Genomic DNA, 22,733 nt, shown 5'->3' with positions numbered 1-22,733 from the left:
TCCAAGGCGTCACGCACCGAATGGCTGTGTTGCGTATCAGTGACTATCGGGGGCGGGGGGAGGGCATCAAGGGACGTTCTCCTGGAGGTAGACAGACAGACAGACGGTATCACGTGACGAGTTCCACCAATGGGAGAAACGTGGTTACATCGAAAGATAGATCGAAAGTACTAAATCAGTTAATCGATTTATATTTAAATGTCTTGAACTGTTTTAACTTATATCATTGAGTCTTCTAAATAATGGAACTATAGCCCACTCTAACTGGGAGTGCCGATGGCCGAGCAGTCTAAATCGTTGGACTTTGGGCCTGAGTTAGAGATAACCCAGGTTCAAATCCTGTCAGTGACCATTGCACTTTTTATCAGTACCATTGACCTTGTACTGTATCGACTCTCCCCCTTATTCTGCTTGATAAGATCCTCGCACAGGCCAGTGGCCCATGAGGGCGGACAGAATAAGGCTTAAAAGGGGACCGGCCTCTCCTTAAAAAAAGAAAAGAAACTAGATCTATTGCAAATATTATAGACATTTATTATAATTTAGACACGTGTTTTGACATTATGCAATCTTTAGTATCCAATTAAATAATCCCAATTGTGAAGTTACACAACAGAGAAAAATTAAGAGTCTCAACACGATATCAATAACGAATGTTAAAAACAATAGCAACACGTTTTGTTACTGTAATGTTTAACAGGGATAAATCTATTAACTGCACATTGAGCCAGACTCGTCGACGCGATTGAGTCGTTGGGCGCAACTAAATGAAACAGCTGACTGAGCTGAGAATGACGTAGGCAGTGACCACGTCGAGTACACAGTAAACAAACACAACTCACTCTGACAAAAATGTCAAACAGAGGTGTCACTTAGTGTTAAATAGTGTTACAATCACGAAGTCGAGTCTGATTGAAGTTGTTGCAACACCGATTGACAGTTTTGGGCAACAAATTAAATTAGCGTTTAAGCTCCATTTTCACCCTGTACTCAACACGATTTTAATAATTGTTTTAAATATTTCCCCTATAAAACAATTTCCCAATTTCAATTTAGAATAGTTTCTCTCAAATTAAATAATTAATTAGGAATTAAACTGAAAAAAAAAAACACACAGCTATTCGATTTGTATAATATATGTGAGGAAATAAAATATAAAAAGTAAAAAGGTAAATTAAAAATGTCTTATTTTACCAGGCGAGGTTAGGGCTAAGAAGCCTTTTGTAACACAACGTGGGGACGAACGGCTTAAAGCTGACTTCCGAACCACCACCAACGGCCGAGCAGGTGGGCTGCTTGCAAGGACAGGATGAAGTGATGACGGTCACCCATCCAAGAAGCAGCCACGCTCGACGTTTCTTGATCCGGTTATCTTGTGCTAGCCGTTGTACGACCTACACTGCACCATTGGCTAGTGCAGATCTTTGGTCATTATATTTACTAATAATCTACGTTAAATAAAATAAAAGAATTGCTGAATAGATTGTTTTTGACAAAATGTGACAAGCGTGTCGAGCAGAATTTTATCAACAGGTAAAGCTCCGCAAGTGAACTTAAAGCGAACATGTACGTAGCTTATTATAAAACAGATTTTGAATGTGAACATTAAATAAATATATAATGATTTTGTCTTCGATTAATATAATTTCTGCATTACTCTTAAGAATAACCATGGTAGCAAAGAGAAAATATCAGAAAAAGTAAATTTTTCAACAAACAGATATATGTGCGCTTAAGCGAAATATTTATTCATTGACTATACAAATAATACGGCGTAAGCCAGAGTTAAAAGTCGTTGACAAGATTGGATATCAGTGCACACTTACGTTCTATTGCCTTACCTAACCCCCTAAAATTCAACTTGGAATATTTTTTGCTCAAATTAAACCATTATACTTTTAGTTTACAAGGAATTATACTGATATAATACTTATTGCCTTTGTAGAAGTTATGTAAGACCAAAGAAAAGGTAAAAGGTATGGAACTTTGGTCATCAAATTCTCGAGGAATTCATTAAGGAACCTAAAAATGCAAATGGGAAGAATTTGATTGTTTTTGACAGACGTGAATAGACTATCGTGTAGAATGTTACTACACAAGTCTTATTGTGGTGGGTATGAATGTAGCTTATCTTTTTTTGAGTCTGTACATCTAAATATTGCTTAAATGTGCAACCTATACTGATGTAACCTGTAGGTTACGTAATGTAATCATTGACTTTCTCCTCATTAAATATAAACTACTTACCTGCATGAACCCTGTATTATGTATGATATTTAAATTTTTAAAAGGAAGGAAATTACATAAATTGTTTAGTAATATAAATACAAATGTAATTGTAAAAAAAATTAGACTCGTACTCCAAATTTCCGAATGTGCGGGTATCATTTTAACTATGAGTCACTTTATTACTGAATTGTGAACTACTATATTTGCAAAATGGGTTTGGTAAGATGTTGAAACATTAAGGAAATCAAATCAACGTGCAGTGGGAAAGTTATCGCCTATGACTTGTAAATAAGATAAAGTGTCTTGGATAAGATAGGCGGACCCCTCAACAAAGAAAGGCCGACACATCTATTAACCTCGTGTGTCTAGAGATTATCTAAGTTAATGAAAATGAAAAGACACTTTTGTCATGATCTGGAGATTGTTAGTCATCCGTGGAGAGTAGAACTGTAAGCTGTCAGACACAAGTTGTGGGAAGGACAGTCACTGACTTCCTGTCTCAACGGAATCTCCAGTTAGAACTTAAAGGAATTAAGCAGTTATAGTATAGTCATCTCTGTGTTGCAATTTAGATATAGAGCATCATGGGTCAGGTAAATTTCTGAGTACATAGAGTCAAGAGTAACGAATTTATTGCTAAATTTTAGAAATAATTGATTCCTATTACCAGGATGAATAATATTATCACATTGGATTTTGAAAATCTAAATTTAAATAAAATAAAAAAGTGTAAATGCTTAAGAGCAATGAAGCTTTGACAAACCAAATTCGAGCTCATTGGATCGATGTTACAATGTTACAATGTTCAATACCAATATGTAGAGGTTAGAATTTCACCCCAAATTTGAACTTTCCAGTCGACTCTTTGACAATTATAGGTAAAAACAGAAATTGGATTTTGCCATCAGCAACTGGAGGTGAAACGCTTAGAAAAAGCACTTCTGCATATGTTATAATAGTTTGTCATCGATTTGGTACGAGCAAACTGTTAATTTTGCCGTAAAACGTTTCTCGGGTAGCAAATAATGATCTGGCACTTCAGGGTAAATATAAGTAGGGTCGGTGCACATATCTTTTAGAATTTTTTTATCTGATTCAGAATTTGTAAGCACTTTTTATAGTATTTAGAGAACAATCGTCACCACGTTTGTCGTTCGCTTTCTTTTTCAAAGATAGCTGCACTCACTAATGGTTACATTTCATAACAGCGAATGTTACTGTCAACCATTGTCCATACTATCTCTCATTTGATCTGGGAAAGCTTCCTATATACTACCTTTAAATTTTACTGAATAAAAGTTCTAATATTTCATTTTGACTGTTTAGTGGACTGCTTCTGATCTATGATTTTGTAAATTTTGTAATGATTTTTTTTTATCGAAGTTGATGTGTTACTAGTGGATTGTAGGTTACTTCTCATATGGACTCAAGTTACATTTATAAAACTAGTTCATACTGTATTATTTACTGTCTATTTACAATTAGAGAGATAATAAACTTTAAACATGTAGTAAGATATATGAGTGAGGTACATTTTACAGGACAGTTCATTCCTATTCAAATAACGGTAAGTAGAAAGGCACGAAGCGATGAAAACATACTGCCTAGGTAAGCCTAGTATTTGCTATTCATCAGCGGTTGGTGCTGACGGATCACAACTGCTGACGGCTGATACCTCCCTCTCTGCACATATATAAGCTGAAATGAAAATATCAATGTGTCCTGAAAGCTAGATCTTCATTTTTCCACACCGCTGTTAACATTTTCACAGAATTTATGTAGATAAATCTATAGAAAGCATTACACACTTTATGGTGCAATATAATTCATAGGAGTTATGTTTTATGTTTCTGACACTACGTGAGGGAATTTATGTGCAGGTACATAATAAATGTAACCTTAGCTCAGCCTGATTATTATTTAAAGACTAAATGAGGGTACACAAATTTGAATATGCAATCGCAAAATGTAACAATCATTTAAAATTGTCAATATTAGAGACTAAATTAAGGAAAAAGTGACAGATTGCGCTAAAAAAATTGTAATTCAAGCGTTAAAGCTGTTTTTTCTATTATTTGATAAAAGAATAATAATCAAAAACACGCCTGAGGATGGCATCTTTGATGTCGAAAGGTCTCGAGTGAAAAAATAAAATTATTGGATAATTGTGACTTGTCTTTTATAAAATAACAGAAAATAGTGTTTTTCAATAATAAGAGCTCCTCCTTCAATGATATCCATTAAAGGTATAGTTTCTACTTAAAAAAACTAGATTCAATTGAAGATATCACTAAAAAGCCATTTTCATTAGGTAAATGCTAATTGTTAATTCCCAAACTCAGAATCTTAATTCCAACGTTGGTCTGCTTCCATTTCATACTAGGCTTGGTTCCTCACGGTTTTAAAGATTCTCTGGGAATTCAAACACCAATTCGTGTCAGTAAATGTTTATTGCAAGACTTCAATTGCTTTATTCATAATGGCTAATTCCTTCGTAACGTCTTCAAAGCTCATTTACTTCTATTTAGGTCCACATTGCGCTTAGTAAAAATAGTGGTATAGTTGTGACTTTTCTTTTATCAGATAATAGAAAATAGTGTTTTCCAATAAGAAGAGCTCCTCCTTCAATGAAATAAGTTAAAGCTGTAGTTTCTACTTTAACAAACTAGATTTAATTCAAGATATCATTAAGAAGCAATTATTAGAGATAAATACTAACAGTTAATGGTAAAACTCAGAGTCTTAATTCCTACTTTGGTTTTCTTTCATTTCATACTTGGTTCCACATATTTTTAAAGATTCTCTGGGAATTCAAACACCAATTTATGTCAGTAAATGTTTATTGTAAGATTTAAACAGTTTTTATCCATAATGGCTCCTTAGTGACGTACTGAAGGCTTATTTACTTCTGTTCAGGTCCACATTGCCCTTGACGCCATCAACATTACCCGTCTCCGAATACTGCCACCAGGTGTAACCCTTGTTCTTCCAGGTCGAAGGGATCCTTGGGGAGCCTTGGGTGTAGTGAGCAATCCACAACTTGTACTGACTGAAGTCGTACTTCCTCCAGGACACCTTATCTTCCCAGTAATAGGGTCCGCAGTAGATGTAGAGATTTTTGTAAGTCGCCTTTAGAGCGGACAACACAGCGTTCAGGGTTTCTGCCATTTGGTCAGCTGACACCTTCTCGTTGCCTTTCTCTTCGACGTCTATAACCAGGACATCCTTGTCGGGATCGAAGCTAACTTTCTGCAGAACTGCTTTGATCTTGGCTACCTGGGACTCTGCAGTCTGCCCACCCCTCAAGTAGTGGTAGGCCCCGGCTTGGATCCCGTTCTTTTTCATCCCGTTGAAGTTCACTACGAACTTGGAGTCCTCCATGTGATTCCCCTCTGAAGCCTTGGCTACGGCGAACTTTATCCCGGCGGACTTAACCTTCTCCCAGGTCACGTCTCCGTTGTGATGGGAGACGTCGATTCCTCTATCAAAGCCTGAAGTCATCGTTGCCACAGCGAGCGTCTGAAATCAGTACAACTGACGTACACGGTTTAATCGAGACATAGGGCTTAACTGACATACAATATACAACTTGACACATGACATGGATAAAGAGGATTATACAATATTTTTGGGTTTTTTAATTTTGTCTATAAACGAAAAAATGATACGGATGAATTTTGAACAATATTACACAAGTTAACCATAATAAAAATATAATACAATAATAATCTCGTAACTAAAAAATTTATTGATGTATAAGTGACTTGACATGACACTACATAGTGGTACAAAAACTAGTTATAGTACTAATAATAAATCTCTTTATTGCTGTAGGACAATACAGGTATCGCATAGTATGGCGTCAACTTTTTAAATGTATATTAAAAATGGCAATGTGTGTTGAAAAAATAAATACACAGGATAGTTTTTTTAGTCTCTTAACAATGAATGTACACGCTGTAAAATTTGACACTACATAAGCTGAATAAGATAAATTAATGAAGTTTATGAAATGTTATCACTTACCGTTAGTGTCTTTTTACGATGCATTTCCTTTATGAAACAACATTTTTAAGCATCTCAAATATAGAGGGACATACAAAAATAATAGAGGTAAAATATTTTCTAGTGACTTTGATTTAAATCGGTTTGAAATAAATTTGTTCCTTACTGTAAGTTAGTCTTTTTATAATTTAAACCACTGCAAGATGTATTGAAAGAACAATCTTCCATTCCCTGATGCTGATTGATAATGAAAGAGTAACTGCTATATTGAAATTTTAAAACCACTGATTTAGAAACTCTACTATTTTCTAGCCGTGATATAGACTCAAACAAAAGTCAATATACCATTAATTTTTTTAAACGCAGAACGTATCATCTTCGGCACTATCAAGATTTCATAACCTCAATTTCCATCCTTCATAATTGTTATGAACTCTATTAATCTATAAACCTTCTGTATTCATATTAATCGTTACTAGCAGTAAGATTATTTTTCGACCTTGGATCGCTGACTTATTAATTTTAAAATTCTTTGCACTCTACAATATAAAGTATTTATTATTCGTTCAGAATGAGTATGGATGCCCAGCGTAGTCCGTTCGTATTCAAGCTTCAAGTGGATTCTGAACCACCAAATAAACAGATGATTGTTATCTCCCCACTCAATTCCAACTTTATAGGTAAGAATAGTGGTCCTTGGGAAACCCGGGCAAACTAGACTTCACTTGATATGTCAGACCAACTCACAGAAGTATAGCTAGTGGCTGAGTCCAATAGCACCGAATTCGCTATGAACGAAAGTTACAGTCAAGTAACACAGAAATCAAGTTGTCCTATAGCGCCGAATAATAAATACCCCTGTCTGATAACACCGAACATTCGGTGTTAGAGGACATTTCACTTTCGGTACTAGCGCAAAATTTCAACATTCGGCGCTAATGGACTCACCTAGGCGAATAACTGGCTACTACGCTAAGATGCCAGTCAGTACTTATTTATTGCGCGTATTCTATTTGTATCATAACAGTTTTCTATTTGAAGCCGTGTCGAAATTTTCCCAACACAATTAAACTCCTTACGTATTTAAAGAATATTTTTGATTGAATTGGCTCAACACTGTTTATTAAAGATACTTTCCACAACAAGATCGAAATGTATTTTTAATTGAGTAAACTGTTACTCTACACGATGTGAACTGGATAAATCGAAGATACTTTATAATAATGAATCAAATATTACTTTTCTTCGATAAATACTACTTTCTCTCAACCTGCTGTGAATAAACATTTCCTTTTCAGCCAAGAAATATCGCCCGTCCTCCTTTCGAGAAGTATTAATTTACATCCGCAAGGACAATTAGTAACCCCCTCCCCATCACTGACTGGCACGTGGACTACCACCCCTCTTCTCAAAAGGGCAAAGTCTTCCCCAGTGATATTGCTTTTTATCTGTAAAATTTTCATAATTGATACTTTAAATATAAAAACCCTCTTTGTCATTTAATTTGCAATATAGCTAGTGCTGAAATTTATTACTTACGATTTCAGAGTTTGAACAAAATACAAATGAGTGCAACGTAAAAATACAAAGAAGATACTAAAACCATTTTTACAATACAAAATTAATATTGACCACAGTCTCTTATATTAGGGCTTAATACTTATATCATATTTGGCTTAGAACAATAAAAGTTGTAGTTTCCTTTTGACCACGAAATAAAATATTTGTAGTGTATGATTAATTAGTTAATATACTACGCGTTAAAAGTTGTAGAGATTAGAGAATGTTTCACTCGAAACTATTTAAAGAAAATGAATCCATGATTTGTATTTATCCTCCAATTAATGGTTGAAAGTGAAAACTACTGGAAATTCTCAGTATATTCGGTATAAAATAATTAGTTTCTGTCCATCTTTTTCTATTCTTTTCCTTTTTTATAGCTCTTAAAATAATGTTTCTTGCGCATTCTTTAAGCTCATCCCGTATGTTGTCTCACATATATAGCCATATAACTTCATATAATAGAATTTGTTGCATCTATGTCATGTAGTTTCATTATCATAACTGATTAAATTATTACTTTTTACACTGCTTGAATGTAGTTAATATGCATCCAAACATAGTATGTTACAATTAGTTATTTTTAGTTATCTTTAAATCATAAAATTTTAGTTTTGTTCAAAAATTTCCATTATATATTAGTACTATTTGTGATTGCAAACTCGAGTGAAGATGGGCTCGGTTGTCACACACAGGCTTTTGCCCATGTGGGTACCTTCTCGTGTATATTATTATCACTATATTTGTATTATATGTAAATGAGATAAATAAATTAAAATGATGAATGATGATTCCTAGACTGAACTCATTAAAAATCGTTTGATGGCTGCAACTTAGTGAAATATGAAAAAGACTGAAGCTGTTAATTTTTATATCGACTAATATTCATAAAATCTATTTTTTAACTCACCAAAAAGCATTGTCACATTTAGTATGGGAAAACGGGTATACTTTTCTTAACTTAAAGGAGACTGTCCTTTAAAACTGTTATAATACACTTTTTATGTCTTTTTTGGGTTAAGATTGTGTATGTTTTTTGAAGAGTAATAAACTAAAATTTGGATTGTGTCGTTACATCAAAAATTCTTTCCAACTTTAGTACAAATTCTTGTTACTAAGTGTTTAACCTGTAGTAAAAAATGTTACTTAATTTGAATGCGACTCATAAAAGAATTATAAATAATATGATAAATTGTACTTATAAGAGGAATAAGACACTACTTACCAAGGTAAGTATTAAAATACCCATGACCAATCCGGTACAAATGCCACCGAACTACACTGGACGCAACGTACACTGAAGTCTGCGGCAAGTGCAGTATGCTCACAGGTGAGGAAAATCAACTCGACACTTCTACAGATGATTGACAGTTTATGTACACGTGACTCTGCACAAACGGTAAGCAATTTCAAGGTGATTAATACGGGTTCTTTGAACACAAGGAGAGTTATCAAACAATTTGCGGTTGAATGGGTGTTTAACGAGCAAAGAACGTCATACATGCTGACTAGGCAGACAAGGTAGAATCAAACTCTACATTTTAAAGTTTGACTAATAGATATACTAAATGAATAATGTAATTAATCCATAATAATGAATAATCATGATAAACAGTTTTAGTTCAATCATTCATGAGAGACAAAATAGTAAATAATTTTATTACTGACAATAGCTCCGCAACTACACGTTATGGAACGTTCATCTTCGGTTGCGTTATGTAATCATCTCAGTTATTTAGTTATTTACATGATTTTGCTATATTTATTTATTTATAATTTGCTTGTAATACACGAATAAGGAAAGCTACCACGATATTATAATGTTAATTGAGTCGCCTGTGAACAGCGAGTTCTACTGACCTACTTCCTCCCGTGATTTATAACCTCGAGTTGGCATTCATCCATTTTCAGAAGCAATCAGACGATAAATGATTTTTTAATTCAGTCCAATTTTTAACAAGGATTGAAACTGCTGAATAGAATTAATGCCGAAAACGTGTTAAATATGAATGGTGCGATTATTAAGAGAAGAAGAAATTGGTTATTGGAAAATTAAATATTTTTACCTAACCTTCCATATGTCAACGATTGGCCGGTTAAAAACAGACGATGTTTTACAAGCTGAAAAAGCGATCGATGCGACATTTACATAACAAGTTTCGTAATGGTCTATTACAACACTATGGGAGAGAAAATAAGAATTACAATAATCAAATAAAATCCAACAACATCTTTAATTCCATTATGTTACAAAAATTTATAAATATTCGGAGCATAATTTTACATTTATAATATAAAATTACTTTACTGATTAAAACAAAAACATAACATTGTAAAAAAAATTAATACTTAATGTAGCCTACTTTAAATGTTTGAGGAAATATTTCCTCACAGAGGTGCATAGCATCTGTGCGTGAGACAATGAGTCCCTTTAGTTCAAAAATAAGTTCTTTAGGAAAATAAGATGTTTAAAAGTGTTGTTTACGTTTGAAAAAATTGCCCAAACTGGAGAAACATTTATAAATATAGATAAAGTTCATAGTGGTCTAGAAGAAAAAACAATATAAGGTTTTAAAAGAGACGCAATAAATAAACATAATTATTAGTGGATATAGGTAATCAAAAGAAAAATAGACGACCGAACTGACAGACGAGAAGTAAAAACGACAGACGAACGGACTCCTCAGTCAGGATAATACTTGAGGCCTCTGCCCCCTACCTCCAGTCATCCTACCCCAAACTAATCTTAACCTGCACCTACACCACGAGCTAATCGTGGGCCACCTACATGGACTGATCATACACCTCGGCGAGAAAAAGTGGGGGTAGAGCCGAGCAGTTCCGACAAACCCTGAACATGCGGCTGATCAGAGCCGAGCAGTTCCGACAAATCCCGAACATGCGACTGATCAGCGACCTCATTTCGGAACGGTTCAGATTTCTATTATCTATTACGAGTCGTTTTATATCCGTACATATCTGTAAAACATAGAAATTATATAGAACGTAAACTACATTATTGTTTGTTCAATTAATTATATTTATATTGAACTTTCTTTATACCACTTTCTTTATTTTGTGACACTTGACAAAATGTCACATTTAGTGAAAAAACACCAAGCCCATGTGTCATGTTAACCAAGAATAATGGAAAGCAAGAAGTATTTTGCTTGATATTTTCATACTTCTACTGGTTGTATTATACTATTGTTTTTTGCTCAATAAGTTAGAATAAATAGAAATAAATATATAAATAAATAGAAATAAATAGAATAGAATAAAAGTTTCCCTTAAATGTAATGTTTTTCTTTGACTTATCCAAGAAAATTACATTTTATTTTTTATATAAGTATGTTTATATCAAGGACTTAAGCTTAATCAATGGCATAAAGTAATAGATGTGCCGCGAGAAAAATATCACGGTTACAACTGATAAGAGCGGCGCTCCTTCCTCGTCGGTGATTAGATAAGGACTGAATCACCCAAGTACTTTACAGAAGTATCATAGGACGTGTAGGGAACAGTATTTTACAGAACCCTTTAGGTCATTTGAAAAAAACCGAAGGCTATTTTTTAACTATGGAAGTTAATAGGATAAGTACTTAACTTAAATTTTGATATATTTTTAATTCAATCACTACTCAGTGTATGCCTATGAGGACTCATACACATTGATTAGTTGGTTTTAACTGTTAGTGGCAATACCTAAAGTTACCCCACGGTGAAGATGGAGAGTGGGGTTCTGAACTACCAAGGGCCCTAAAGGATTATGTACCCAAGCGCTCACGCTCTGACAGGCGTAATGATCGGTCGTTGGTCGACTATTTAAGCAATCGAATGTTTTTCCGATGTCCGGATTTCTCGTTTTAATCATGTTAAATGATGAAACGATGATTATGACACAGATCGAACACGCCCAATAACTAAGTATTCGATCACAACTTACAGTAGTAGTGTCAATCAGTTATTCGACTACAATCTCAGGCAAGAACATCTATTATTCGACGCTATTGGACGGGTTAATTTCGGTCCTGGCAAATTCGGTGCTATTGGACCGGTCCACTTAGCTTTACTTCTGTAAGTTAGTCCCGGTCAGTTTTGACATATCTAGCGAAGTTTAGTGCGCTCTTATAAGCTCGAAAAGGTTTGGATTCAAATGGGGAGATATTATTTAACCATCTTTGGTGGTTTATAATACACTTGAAGCTTAAATAACATGTTTAATCATCATAGCAAAAATAAAGAAAACGAGTGAAAATACGGGTACTTATGAAATATAAAACCGAAACTGAAACAAATTTGATATAATCAAAATAATAAGCGACGTTTTCTAGAGTTAGGGTTTTTTCATGGTGAAAAATATTTCATAAAATTATTTAAATAAACTAACAAGACACTAGAACTCAGATGTATCATTTATTATCAATACTTTTTACCTAACCTAGTACCTGTCGTACTTAAATACTTAACATGTTAGTTGTATAGACACAGTTGCATAGTGTTTAAGCAGTGGTAATATGTGATGTCATGAATATAAAGTGATGTCTCACAAATGATAAGGATGGCGATGCAGATGCCTCTCACTTATCAGTTAATTCCAACAGCTTTCAGTTATAATTTTTATAAGCTTTTATTGATAACTAGTATGTAATTGAAACTGTTATTATTCATCCCGATACTACAATGTAACTATGTCTGTAATATAATGGGAATAAATCATTTATAGAAATTATAAAATGTCCTGTAAACCACAATGGAATGTAATAATAAAGAAATAAACTATTATAATCCTATAGAGGATAGTTATTTTAGAGGCATAAAGATTTAAATAGACCGACCCCTTCCAGTTCTTATCGCTTCCCCAGCCAATGTAATTAAATCTAATCCGATTACAGAAGCGTGGATACAAAGAGATCATAATTACTTTAACTTGATGGCATTCTGTATAAAAAAGAGTATTTCGAAAATAATAACAAAATTATTAATGTAATTTCCTTAGATTGTTTCCAAGTAATTTTCAAATACGAACCCAGATTTCAAATTGAACCTAACACGGGAACTTGTGAACACTATAATTATTGTAATTTCTAATTAATAACACCACCGTTAATTAATAGTTTATTACGGTTGTTTTGATTGGTAAGTGTTCAACAGCTTGTCATGATGAAACTAATTAGACGGTCTTATGGCAAAGACAGTTTTCACTTAGTGCAAGATTTTAATCTTAAATATATTTAATGCAAAATAATGTTATAGGCCCAGAAATTATTTTATATCCTCAGCCGCTTGAAGTTCGTAAATGTAGTGTTATGAAAGAAGAAGCGTAAAAAGTTGGTACTACTTTGAAAAAAAGTATTTATTATTTTTATTTTTGTTTTTGCGTATATCGTAATGTTTTAGGATGGCTAAACAATTGGTGATGCTTAATCACACAACATTATAATTAAAATCTTAACTAATAATCATGCAGACCAGACATGAAGGCAATAATTGGTAATATATGAAAGCAAAACAAATGCTTCAGATGTGTTCAAAATCCATTTCAATTACAACTGTAGAAGTTTCAATATAGATCGATTACGTTTGTACAAAGTTACAAATGGGGAGTATCATCTAATATAGAGGCAAATTAAAAGGTAGTTGAAAACCCGCAAACAATTAAAAAAAACTTATAACTTGCAAAGTAATTATATTTAAAGAGTGATAGATATTAATGTTTTTGAAAAAGCGAGTACAGTATGTGAATCTTTAAGTAATCTTTACAACTCTGTATTGATTAGTTATTCTTCAAAATCTGTGTGCATCGTTAATACGATATTCCTCACATGACAATCGTGTATGAAATTGGGAGAGCCGGTGGCCGCCTGTTCAAAGGCATCGGACTTTGGGTATTAGTCAGAAATGACACAAGTTCAATTTCCTGGCTGACTATTATACTTTTTATCAGTACCATCGGCATTGTATTGCCCCGACTCTCCTCCATATTCTATTTCAAAAAGTCTTGCACAGGTCAAGGTCCTTGAGAAGTGGCAGGGTAAGGCCAAATAGGGGCTAAAATGATCTTGATTTGCGACATTTGTGAAAAACATACATAACATAGCCTAACCTAACCTATCCTAACTTAACTTAACTTAACGTAATATAACCTAACATAATCTAACCTGACCTAACCCAACCTAATTTATTTAACCTAACCTGACCTAACGAAACTTAACCTAACCTATCCTAACAATAACCTAACCTTGATGATATGTCGACATCAGCAACATGTTTTTGCTTTTACAAACCATTTAGGTTGTTAATTCCCACAGGAAATCTTCGCTAAAGGGAAGAAAACCTTGATCCTACATTCCAATTTACTTATTTGATGGTTCAAGATTCAAAGTGGCACCAGTGCTAGAATTCCTGACTGAGGCGATATTTGAAGGTCCATATGTGACTTATAGTTATCTCCGCAGACAATGTAACCCAGCAAGAGATCCTGCTTTCAAGAAGCTTTGTTTGTAGTGTAAAGGAAAAACAGCTCAACTTTCACTGGTTGTCAGGCGTGTTACATTATGCTCGTGTATGCAACCTAAAATTTGGGAATTTAAAACATATTATTCCCTCTTGAAAGAACGGAGAATAGTAGACAACTTCGGCTCACCACCGAACACAATAGGAACTTAACCGCTCTGTGGAAACCCTAGATGTAGGCCTTCAGAGCTAGCTTGATCTAAGTGAACATTGAACGCAATAAAAGATGAAGAGTTGTTGCAAGATTATGTGTGAGTAAACTTATTCTTCACATTTCCAAAGGGTAGCATCTGATCTGCTTTCAGTGTTCAGTTCAATTTCTCGGGCAATAAACCTAATCGCAGGGCATGGACTTACATGCTTCAAAGAGAGACTGTCCCCCACACTGTGAAAAAAAATGGAACTGCAGTACACGAGGGACTGTTTGTGTTTGCAAGCGACTATTGCACCCACAAAGGACGAAAATGTTTAAATTACGCGATAAAAGATCCATGGAGTACATGTAACGCCTAAGGTCACCGATTTGGTTTTCATTAAGCTAAACATAATTAATTATGAAAAAAGTGGGATTGCCGATCGCCGAGCGGTCTAAGACGTTGGACCTTGAATCTTAGTTAGACATAGCGCAGGTTCAAATTCTAACTGTGACCGTTGCACTTTTTATCATTACAGTACTTTACCGACTCTCCCCCATATTCTGTTTGATAAGATCCTCGCACAGGCCAGTGGCTCATGAGGACGGGTAGAATAAGGCCTAAAAGGAGATTGGCCTCTCTTTAAAAAATGGAAAATGTAGAACAGTAAAGAATGTATGCTACTTCATACTAGCATATTTCAATAATATCTATGGATACTTCGACACAAGTTTATTTTATTTGTAAGAAACCAACATTTCAAAAGTCAAATCACAGTTTTAGTTGCATAAAAATGATCTTCATTTGGCTATAAAATGTACTAAACCATGAATAAATTCATGAATAAAAATTTTACACTGTTTTAAATCATGGAGTGTACGATTTTTAAATGCGAAATGTCTATAATTGCCATAGATTTGATTTTTATTAAATTAAGCATGGCAGACACTCGTGTAATAAATACAGAAATTTAGATATGTAATAAAAAAATTCAAATGTTCCTACAATTTGAATTTCTTTGAATTTGAATTTGTTCCTATCCTTATCAAATCCAACTATCCAGATGACTTTCTTATACGGGCCCATAGGAATATATGATAATTCTATGCTGCATGGTTAAAAAAAATGAAAATTCGAGCTATAATTTAATGTTAACGCAACAGGAGTTACAACATTTCAAATTGTTTTATATATATATATATATATATTAAGTAAAATATAGTAGGAAACATTTCTTATACCCTTACTAAATTTACTAAAACGTTAATTTCTTTACACCTTTACCTGAATACATAAAATAATGAAATGACCAAAATTTATTTAAAAGAAAACACCAAGAAAGCTTTTTAGTACCAAGAGCATTCTAAATTGTTGGGAAATTCATACCACAATAGTAGTAATATAAGTTATTCTAAAATTTCATACCATAAAATTAGGTTTCTCTGACTAAAAATTGGATAATTTTCAAATTTAAGTTCACTAAAAAACAATGGAATATATTTGGTATAGCTTTAGCTACACTGCAATAAATTTACTAAAAAACAGTAACTAAATCTAAATTATTGTGCATTCATAGCTAGACATTGTTGTTTGTGTCAATAATGTTTTATTTATTTATTTATTTAACGGAAACCCATTACATGCAACTACATAAAAATAAGCAATAAATTTTATTGCATCTGTACTTTAAAGTTGTTTATTTAAGAGTAAATTTACGTTACAACGTAATTATAATAACAATTACTCATGATTATAATTTAGTTTAAAATACCAAAGGAAAGCACGAATACAATAGCACCGAAATTATTCTAGAAGTAATAATATTTTTCTTATCATTACATTGAATACAAATCTGTTTGATTAAATTTTAAATTTTGACCATAAAATACTTAAACGTTAGCAATGTAAAATAATTAGCCAATGTATAACTGAGAACACTTACACCAAAGAGTGACACAACCTCCTGTGTAAACAATGACTGACGGACGAATGATCTGAGTTTGTGAGTGATGCTATATATTCAGCATTAAAGATAAACTGGAGCTATTTATGTTATTCACGTTCAAGAGATACCACGGTAATCAGTAATGCGGTTTATTTATCGCAGAAAGAAAGGAGGAGTGGCATTACACTGTTGCCAACTGTTGAGTGTTGAAAACTCTTTGTCCAACTGCTTTAGATATGGGAGTACAACACTAAAATCCTTCCTGGATTTCAATTTCGTGGGAAGACACCCAGCACCTTATGTTACTTTATTGTAAATGGGGAAGGCGAATATTTATCTTTATCGAGGTGATTTACATTCAGTATATCTGATCTAATTCCAATTAGATGGGAAAATGGGATACTATGACTGCCACCTTTTTTATTGACTAGAACTGGAAATGTGAGATGGAGGTATTAAAAAATGGAGCGCCTGGTGCATGGTTTTAATACAGTAGTAATTCGAATTTGACAAAAACCATTCCTATAAATTGGGTTTAGTTAGTTCAATCACTACCACTGCGTTGAAAACACACCAACCAATTCTTATAACTTATACTTATACTTTTACTTATACTTTTAACTTATACTTTTTATTTGTGAGGCCTTTCGGTGGGTTACTTTATCAATTGGCAAATTCTGATTGTAGAAGAAAATTTAATGGGATTTTCGTTATAAAAATTAAGTTTGTTGTATTAATTGTTACCAACTAGCCAACACCCGGCTATACTAAAGTTGAGACATATCTAAATGAAAAATGTATGAACATTTTCATAATGAAGAGTTTAAAATTCCTGTACGGTTTTTAATCCAATAACATTATCAATCTCTTCTTGCAGCTACTAAAATCATTATGAATAAAATGAACACATACAGTAATGGTAAACAATTTTGTGATGCTGCGTTTAAAATATGTCTAAAATGTGAAAGTTTTGTTTAAAAATATTTCCCCGTGAATTGGGATCTATACTTCAATCACTTCACTTTGTAATAAGGAGAGGCTATGTTCCAACCTCCTTTCAAAACGAAGGGGAACGGTGTTCCCTCACGTCTTCAACTGGAGAGTATACTGTAACCCAACCGGAAGTTAACCCTCCTGGGAACAGTTATTTATCAGATAAAGTAAGGTATTTAGTTGTCTACAAATATTTGTTTCATCTTTGATCTTCATGAAGATCAGTATTTTGTTATCTGTATGGATAAACAAATACTCTTTATGTGTTATCAGCCGATTACCCACTCCAAGCTTCAACCCAATATGTAATAGTAGATAATGCAAATTTCTCGGACCACAATATGTCGCTATCTGTTGAATTCACAGATCGATTATCTACTTTATGCGCCTGATTATATGCCCCAATGCTCGCCTTTTTGCATGAGTCATTAACTAATAATGAATGCAGAGATACAATCCACATGCCCATTAATTAATATTCAGCTTATATCATAATTGATGACCTGATTAGCCCCATTATCGTTTGTTCATTCTATCTATCTAGTGGTGCTTCTAGGAAATGTTATAATTTTCATCCTAACTCTATCGACCTTTGCCATTTGATTTGAAAGGTCAAAATAGGTAAGAAATACATATAAAGTACAGCCCTTTCTTGCTTAGTCCACCGTCTGTGTGATTGTTTGTGTTTTTGTTTTAGGAATATCGCCACTAAGATATAAAGCTCAAAACAAGTCTGAAAAATATGATATGAATTTTTAAAACGGCGGCTCTTTGAAACGTATATAGGTCGAGGAATTTTTCAAGCAGTAACAGCTCAAAAACAGTAGAATTTATGAAAACCCCACAACAATTATGAAATACGGGCTGCTTTCATACAAAGAAACGTACAAAATGGCATCAATGAGGGAGTAAATTTAACTTTTAATTACCACAATCACCTGGTTATTAATCAGCAGGTAAGCAAAAAATAACGTGAATAGTGTAATATAATTGAGGTATGACGCATGTTGCAGTAAAATATTCTTGGTATCACAATGTTCATATGTAGGTAACGCGTATTTAAGTACTGTTGTAAATGTTCCATAAATTCATACGTTCTTTAGCGCCAAGATTCCATTCAAATAAAGTTCTACACATCACGCATATATGTACCTGAAGAAGAGATCAGATTGCAGATCTCGAAACGTAGTGTTACTGATTTATTGTTCCACTGAACGATGGAAAATGTCCGGAAAATCCTGTTTCCTTCGCATGTATGTAATAAATCTGTTAATAGCACTGAAACTGGATCTAGTATCCCCTGATTATCTTCAATGCAAAACTGACCATTGTGTAAAGAATACAAACGTAAACACAGGTTAATAGTAAGCGTTTTTGAGGAATGAAAGTGAAAGTTTATTTATTATTAGCTAACTCTAATTGAATTTTCGTCTGATTGAAGTTGTACCATACGAGTATAGGCAAATATTACACTGGTCCGTGACAGGAATACGTTTGTTTTACAGTGATGTGTAACTTCTGTGTTTGCTGTTTCGAACCATAATTTTAGATATGATTAAACGTTTATTTTTACATTGAAAAATATTGTTCACTAATCATTTTTTGATTATTTAAAATTATTCCATATTTCAACTAACACCGAAATATAGGATCTGTTCTATTATACGATAACAATCCATAAACAATGTTCTACACAAACACACTGATGCGAAACTAGCTTACCGGAACTGATTAAGTTATTTATAACATGAGACGTTCTAACTTTTACGGTGAGCAACTCTGGTCACTGATAAGATAGGGAAACAATACCACAACCATCGCGTCGTTTAATGTGATAAGACAGAATATTATTATCTAAACTGTTCTGTTGGAAGACTGTTCAAGAAATGAGATCATGGTGCAGAAATGCTACCGGATATCAACGTGGGCTTCGGGTGCTACATCACGCTTTTGGTGGCGAACGAAAAACATCCATCAAAATGATACAGTCTCCGAAAAATAATGGCGGAGTTTTGTACGGCCTATGCTTCAAAATTATTCAAGATAAGTAAACGATTTAAACGTTGAATTACAGTTTAAATAACTAAGTTTTGTTTTCCGTGTAGCATGGGATACACCGTTGATCTTGACATGCGCAGAACACCTGCGCAGTGGCAGTCCGCTATTGTGACTATTACGCCTGGCCCCAGTCGCGAGTAAGATGTTTACCGCGCAACAGAAGACACCTCGTCTTGTTAAATTAGATTATATTAAGTTAAATTAAATTTATTTTTTTATTTTTTGAATTTTTAATGTATTACTTAATTTTTTTAGTTTCACTTTTTAAGTTTAGAATTGTTATTTTTTTATTTAGTTAAATTGCAGACTAGCTTAAATTAAATTCTAAGTTACACGAAATTGAAATCGATTGTCACATTATTGAATCGATTGAATCACACTAGTGCAGATTCGGTTTCGTGTTACGTAACAGTTTCAAAATTCGTGAGATGATAAACCAATTCGTCGCTGGTTTAATCAGTTTCCTGACACAGAAAGTGTGTTGAAAGGACATTCGACTGGACGGCCAAAAACAAGTGATGACAAAATCCAAGAAATCCGACAAACTTGCATCAGGAGCTCAAAAACATCGATTGTTAAACATGGCCAACTCGACAGTTCACGATGTTATTCTTAAAACATTGAAGGCTTCTTGCCTACAAAATTTAATTAATAGATCAGTGTAAACCCGCCGTCACCCTAACTAAGCATACATACTTCTTTAATATTTTTATGCTCAGAGATTGATGGCAATCCAAATGTTATTAAAAGAGTGTTTTTCTCTGACAAAGCTACATTTCACACAAGTGGTATTGTTGATCAGCACGATTGTCGGATATGTGGTTCGCAACAACCTACCAATGTGCACGATTCGACAAAAGTAAACTTCCGGTTGGGATTACCTCAATTTGGCGTTTAAATAATTTAGTTATAATAGTTTTGAAGTAACGGCCGTTCAAAATCTCTGCATTACTTTTCGGAAACCCTGTAAATATCAGTAAAATATGTCAGAAAGTACTTCATCATTGTGTATAGAGTATTGTTTAGATGTCGTCGTATAATGGAAAATACCCAATAAAAAATGCTCACAATTAAAACTAAATTGCATTTTGGTAACATTCTGTTTAATTCCATGTTTAGTTGATAGCACTTAAGCGTTTAAGACAAATTGGAACAAAGATTGTTTGTTTATATTATATAAATTATTTATATTGATAACCGTATTAAAACGGTTAACCCAACACACAATAACAAATTATTGATGTAAGTAAAGATAAATTTAAGGTAGAGTAAGTCTTCGGTCAAAAGCACGATTCCTTTCAAAGCTTCTTCATGCTTAGGCTTGATTAAAAATACCCAAAAAGTAAGACACATTACAGTAACACTAAAGTACAGGAGTACTAGCCATCTAGGTTAACGAAACGTAAGTACTTCCCCTAAGGCAGTCCGTAATTAACACTTAGGGTTGTAGATTGGAATATTTTTTTAATTCGTAGGCTTTCAGATAATTTCTCTAAAGGTTACACAATTTCGTAATCGGGCCCAAAGAAAAACTGCTGGAGACGACGTGAAATTTTTATAGCTTGTATTTATGAGGTATAGCTTCAGGGAGTGACTTGGTTTTTATTAAATTGTGATCTAAGGAAACTGTAATTTTGCCGAAATATAATCTATTAATATTTTGAGTTTTTACATACACTTTTAAGGAATTATTTTATTTTCATTTCCTCTAGTCACCTTGTACTGTCACAAAGTCACAATGTACTTACCGTAAAAAAGCGTTTAATTGTTAGGCTATTTCCTGCCATTTTTATTTGGGCTCGTTTAAAAAATGACTGATAATTCTGTTTTAAAACTCTACCACTCCTATTAGAATGAGCAGGAAATCTTTTCTTAAGAAAGCTGTATCTTAAGGTATATGACTTAAACTTGCTTTAAAAAAAATCCAACCGAAAGTCGACTGAACTACCTAAAATTGGAAGGTTCAATGCAGCGTCCGTATATAGAGTAGGATGATATTATTCAGATACGTACCTGTTTATTCAATCCATTACTGAAATACTATATTACTATAGAAACTTAATTGAACGAATAATTCTTATTTAAAAATCATTTTTATCTTTTTTGCAAAAAAGGAGAGGCCGATCCCCTTTTAAGTCTTATTCCATCCGTCTTCACGGGCCACTATCCTTATCGAACAGAATAAGGGAGAGAGTCGATACTGTACAAGGTCGATGGTACTGATTAAAAGTGCTTTGGTCACAGATAGGACTTAAGCCTGCGCTACCTCTAACTCAGACCCAAAGTCCAAAGACAGACCGCTCAGCCATCGGCACTCCCTAAATGTATTGAGTATTAAAATACTGTTCAAAATAAATATTAACTATAGGTGAGAATTCATACAGGTGTGATGGCATATTTTATGTAGAACAGCCTTGGATTAAATTTAAAATTATTGGACAATTGTGTTTTTTTAGTAGGCTACAATATATTTTAATCAATGGAAGCATTTGTGAAAAAATGCTTTAGCCCGTTTGCCAACCAGAATCTGATTCTCCAGAAGTTATATATAATTTTGAAGATGTTAATTTAGACTTTGTATTTGTTACTATAGCATTACACATATAATTTTTCCTCCCCCCCCCCTGTAAGAATGGTTGAACCAAAATAAACTACTAATTAGTTTATTTTGTATAAGATAAGCAAAAACTTTTTATGTGTATTTTTTCAAAATGTTTAATTTAATAATTTTTATAATTTGAGAGTTTTATTAACCCTTTAAATTGTTTATTTAACGAATAGAATAAGATAAGACAGGTTAACTCCTTATGACCATTCTTGAGCAATTTATTCACTTCAATCTTTGGTTAACGCGAGAAATAAAATTTTAAGTCCGACACTATAATTTATAACAATAATTAGGTCTATTAATAACAATTATGGGAGTGCCGATGGCCGAGCGGTCTAAGTCGTTGGACTTTGAGTCTGAGTTGGAGACAGCGCAGGTTCGAATCCTGTCTGTGACCGTTGCACTTTTTATCAGTACCATCGACCTTGTACTGTATCGACTCTCCCTCTTATTCCGTTTGATAAGATCATCGCACAGGCCAGTGGCCCATGAGGACGGACAGAATAAGGCTTAAAAAGGGATCGGCCTCTCCTTTGAAAAAATTTTTTAACACATAGTTCTTCATAATAGATATTGTTGCTTATTGTGTTATAAATATATTGCTTGATGTTAATTTCTGTACAAATGTATCCCTCCTTAACATTCATCTCTCTCATGCTCCAATGGAGCATTGGAGACATCATAT

At 33.6% G+C, this 22,733-nt stretch overlaps 2 protein-coding genes across 5 annotated transcripts in view; both read right to left on the bottom strand.

Moving 5' to 3' along the window:
* LOC124367243 (regulator of G-protein signaling 7) overlaps nt 1-22,733 on the bottom strand; it is a 539,841-nt gene that overhangs the window by 180,976 nt on the left and 336,132 nt on the right. The gene's annotated exons all lie outside the window — the stretch shown is intronic.
* LOC124367244 (lysozyme M1-like) lies at nt 5,052-16,533 on the bottom strand. Of its 2 annotated transcripts, XM_046823936.1 has the most exons (3): nt 16,387-16,529; nt 9,020-9,182; nt 5,052-5,748 (listed from the first exon to the last, which is right to left on the bottom strand). In XM_046823936.1, the coding sequence occupies exons 2-3, from the start codon at nt 9,041-9,043 to the stop codon at nt 5,128-5,130; spliced, it is 645 nt and encodes a 214-aa protein (XP_046679892.1). In that variant the 5' UTR covers nt 9,044-9,182; nt 16,387-16,529; the 3' UTR covers nt 5,052-5,127. The 2 variants fall into 2 exon arrangements, with proteins under 2 accessions (XP_046679892.1, XP_046679893.1); XM_046823937.1 differs by lacking the exon at nt 9,020-9,182 and having other exon boundaries at nt 16,387-16,533.

This window comes from Homalodisca vitripennis, chromosome 8 (assembly GCF_021130785.1).
Source record: "Homalodisca vitripennis isolate AUS2020 chromosome 8, UT_GWSS_2.1, whole genome shotgun sequence".
Lineage (NCBI taxonomy): Eukaryota > Metazoa > Arthropoda > Insecta > Hemiptera > Cicadellidae > Homalodisca > Homalodisca vitripennis.
Note: the sequence above shows the minus strand (reverse complement) of the source record. Positions and strands in the feature narration are given on the sequence as shown.

Excerpts from the sequence above, each read along its gene's own strand:
- LOC124367244 (XM_046823936.1), bottom strand. The coding sequence starts at position 9,043 with ATGGGTATTTTAATACTTACCTTG. Across the intron at positions 5,749-9,019 it reads GTATTTTAATACTTACCTTG|ACGCTCGCTGTGGCAACGAT; the intron begins GTAAGTAGTGTC and ends TACTGATTTCAG.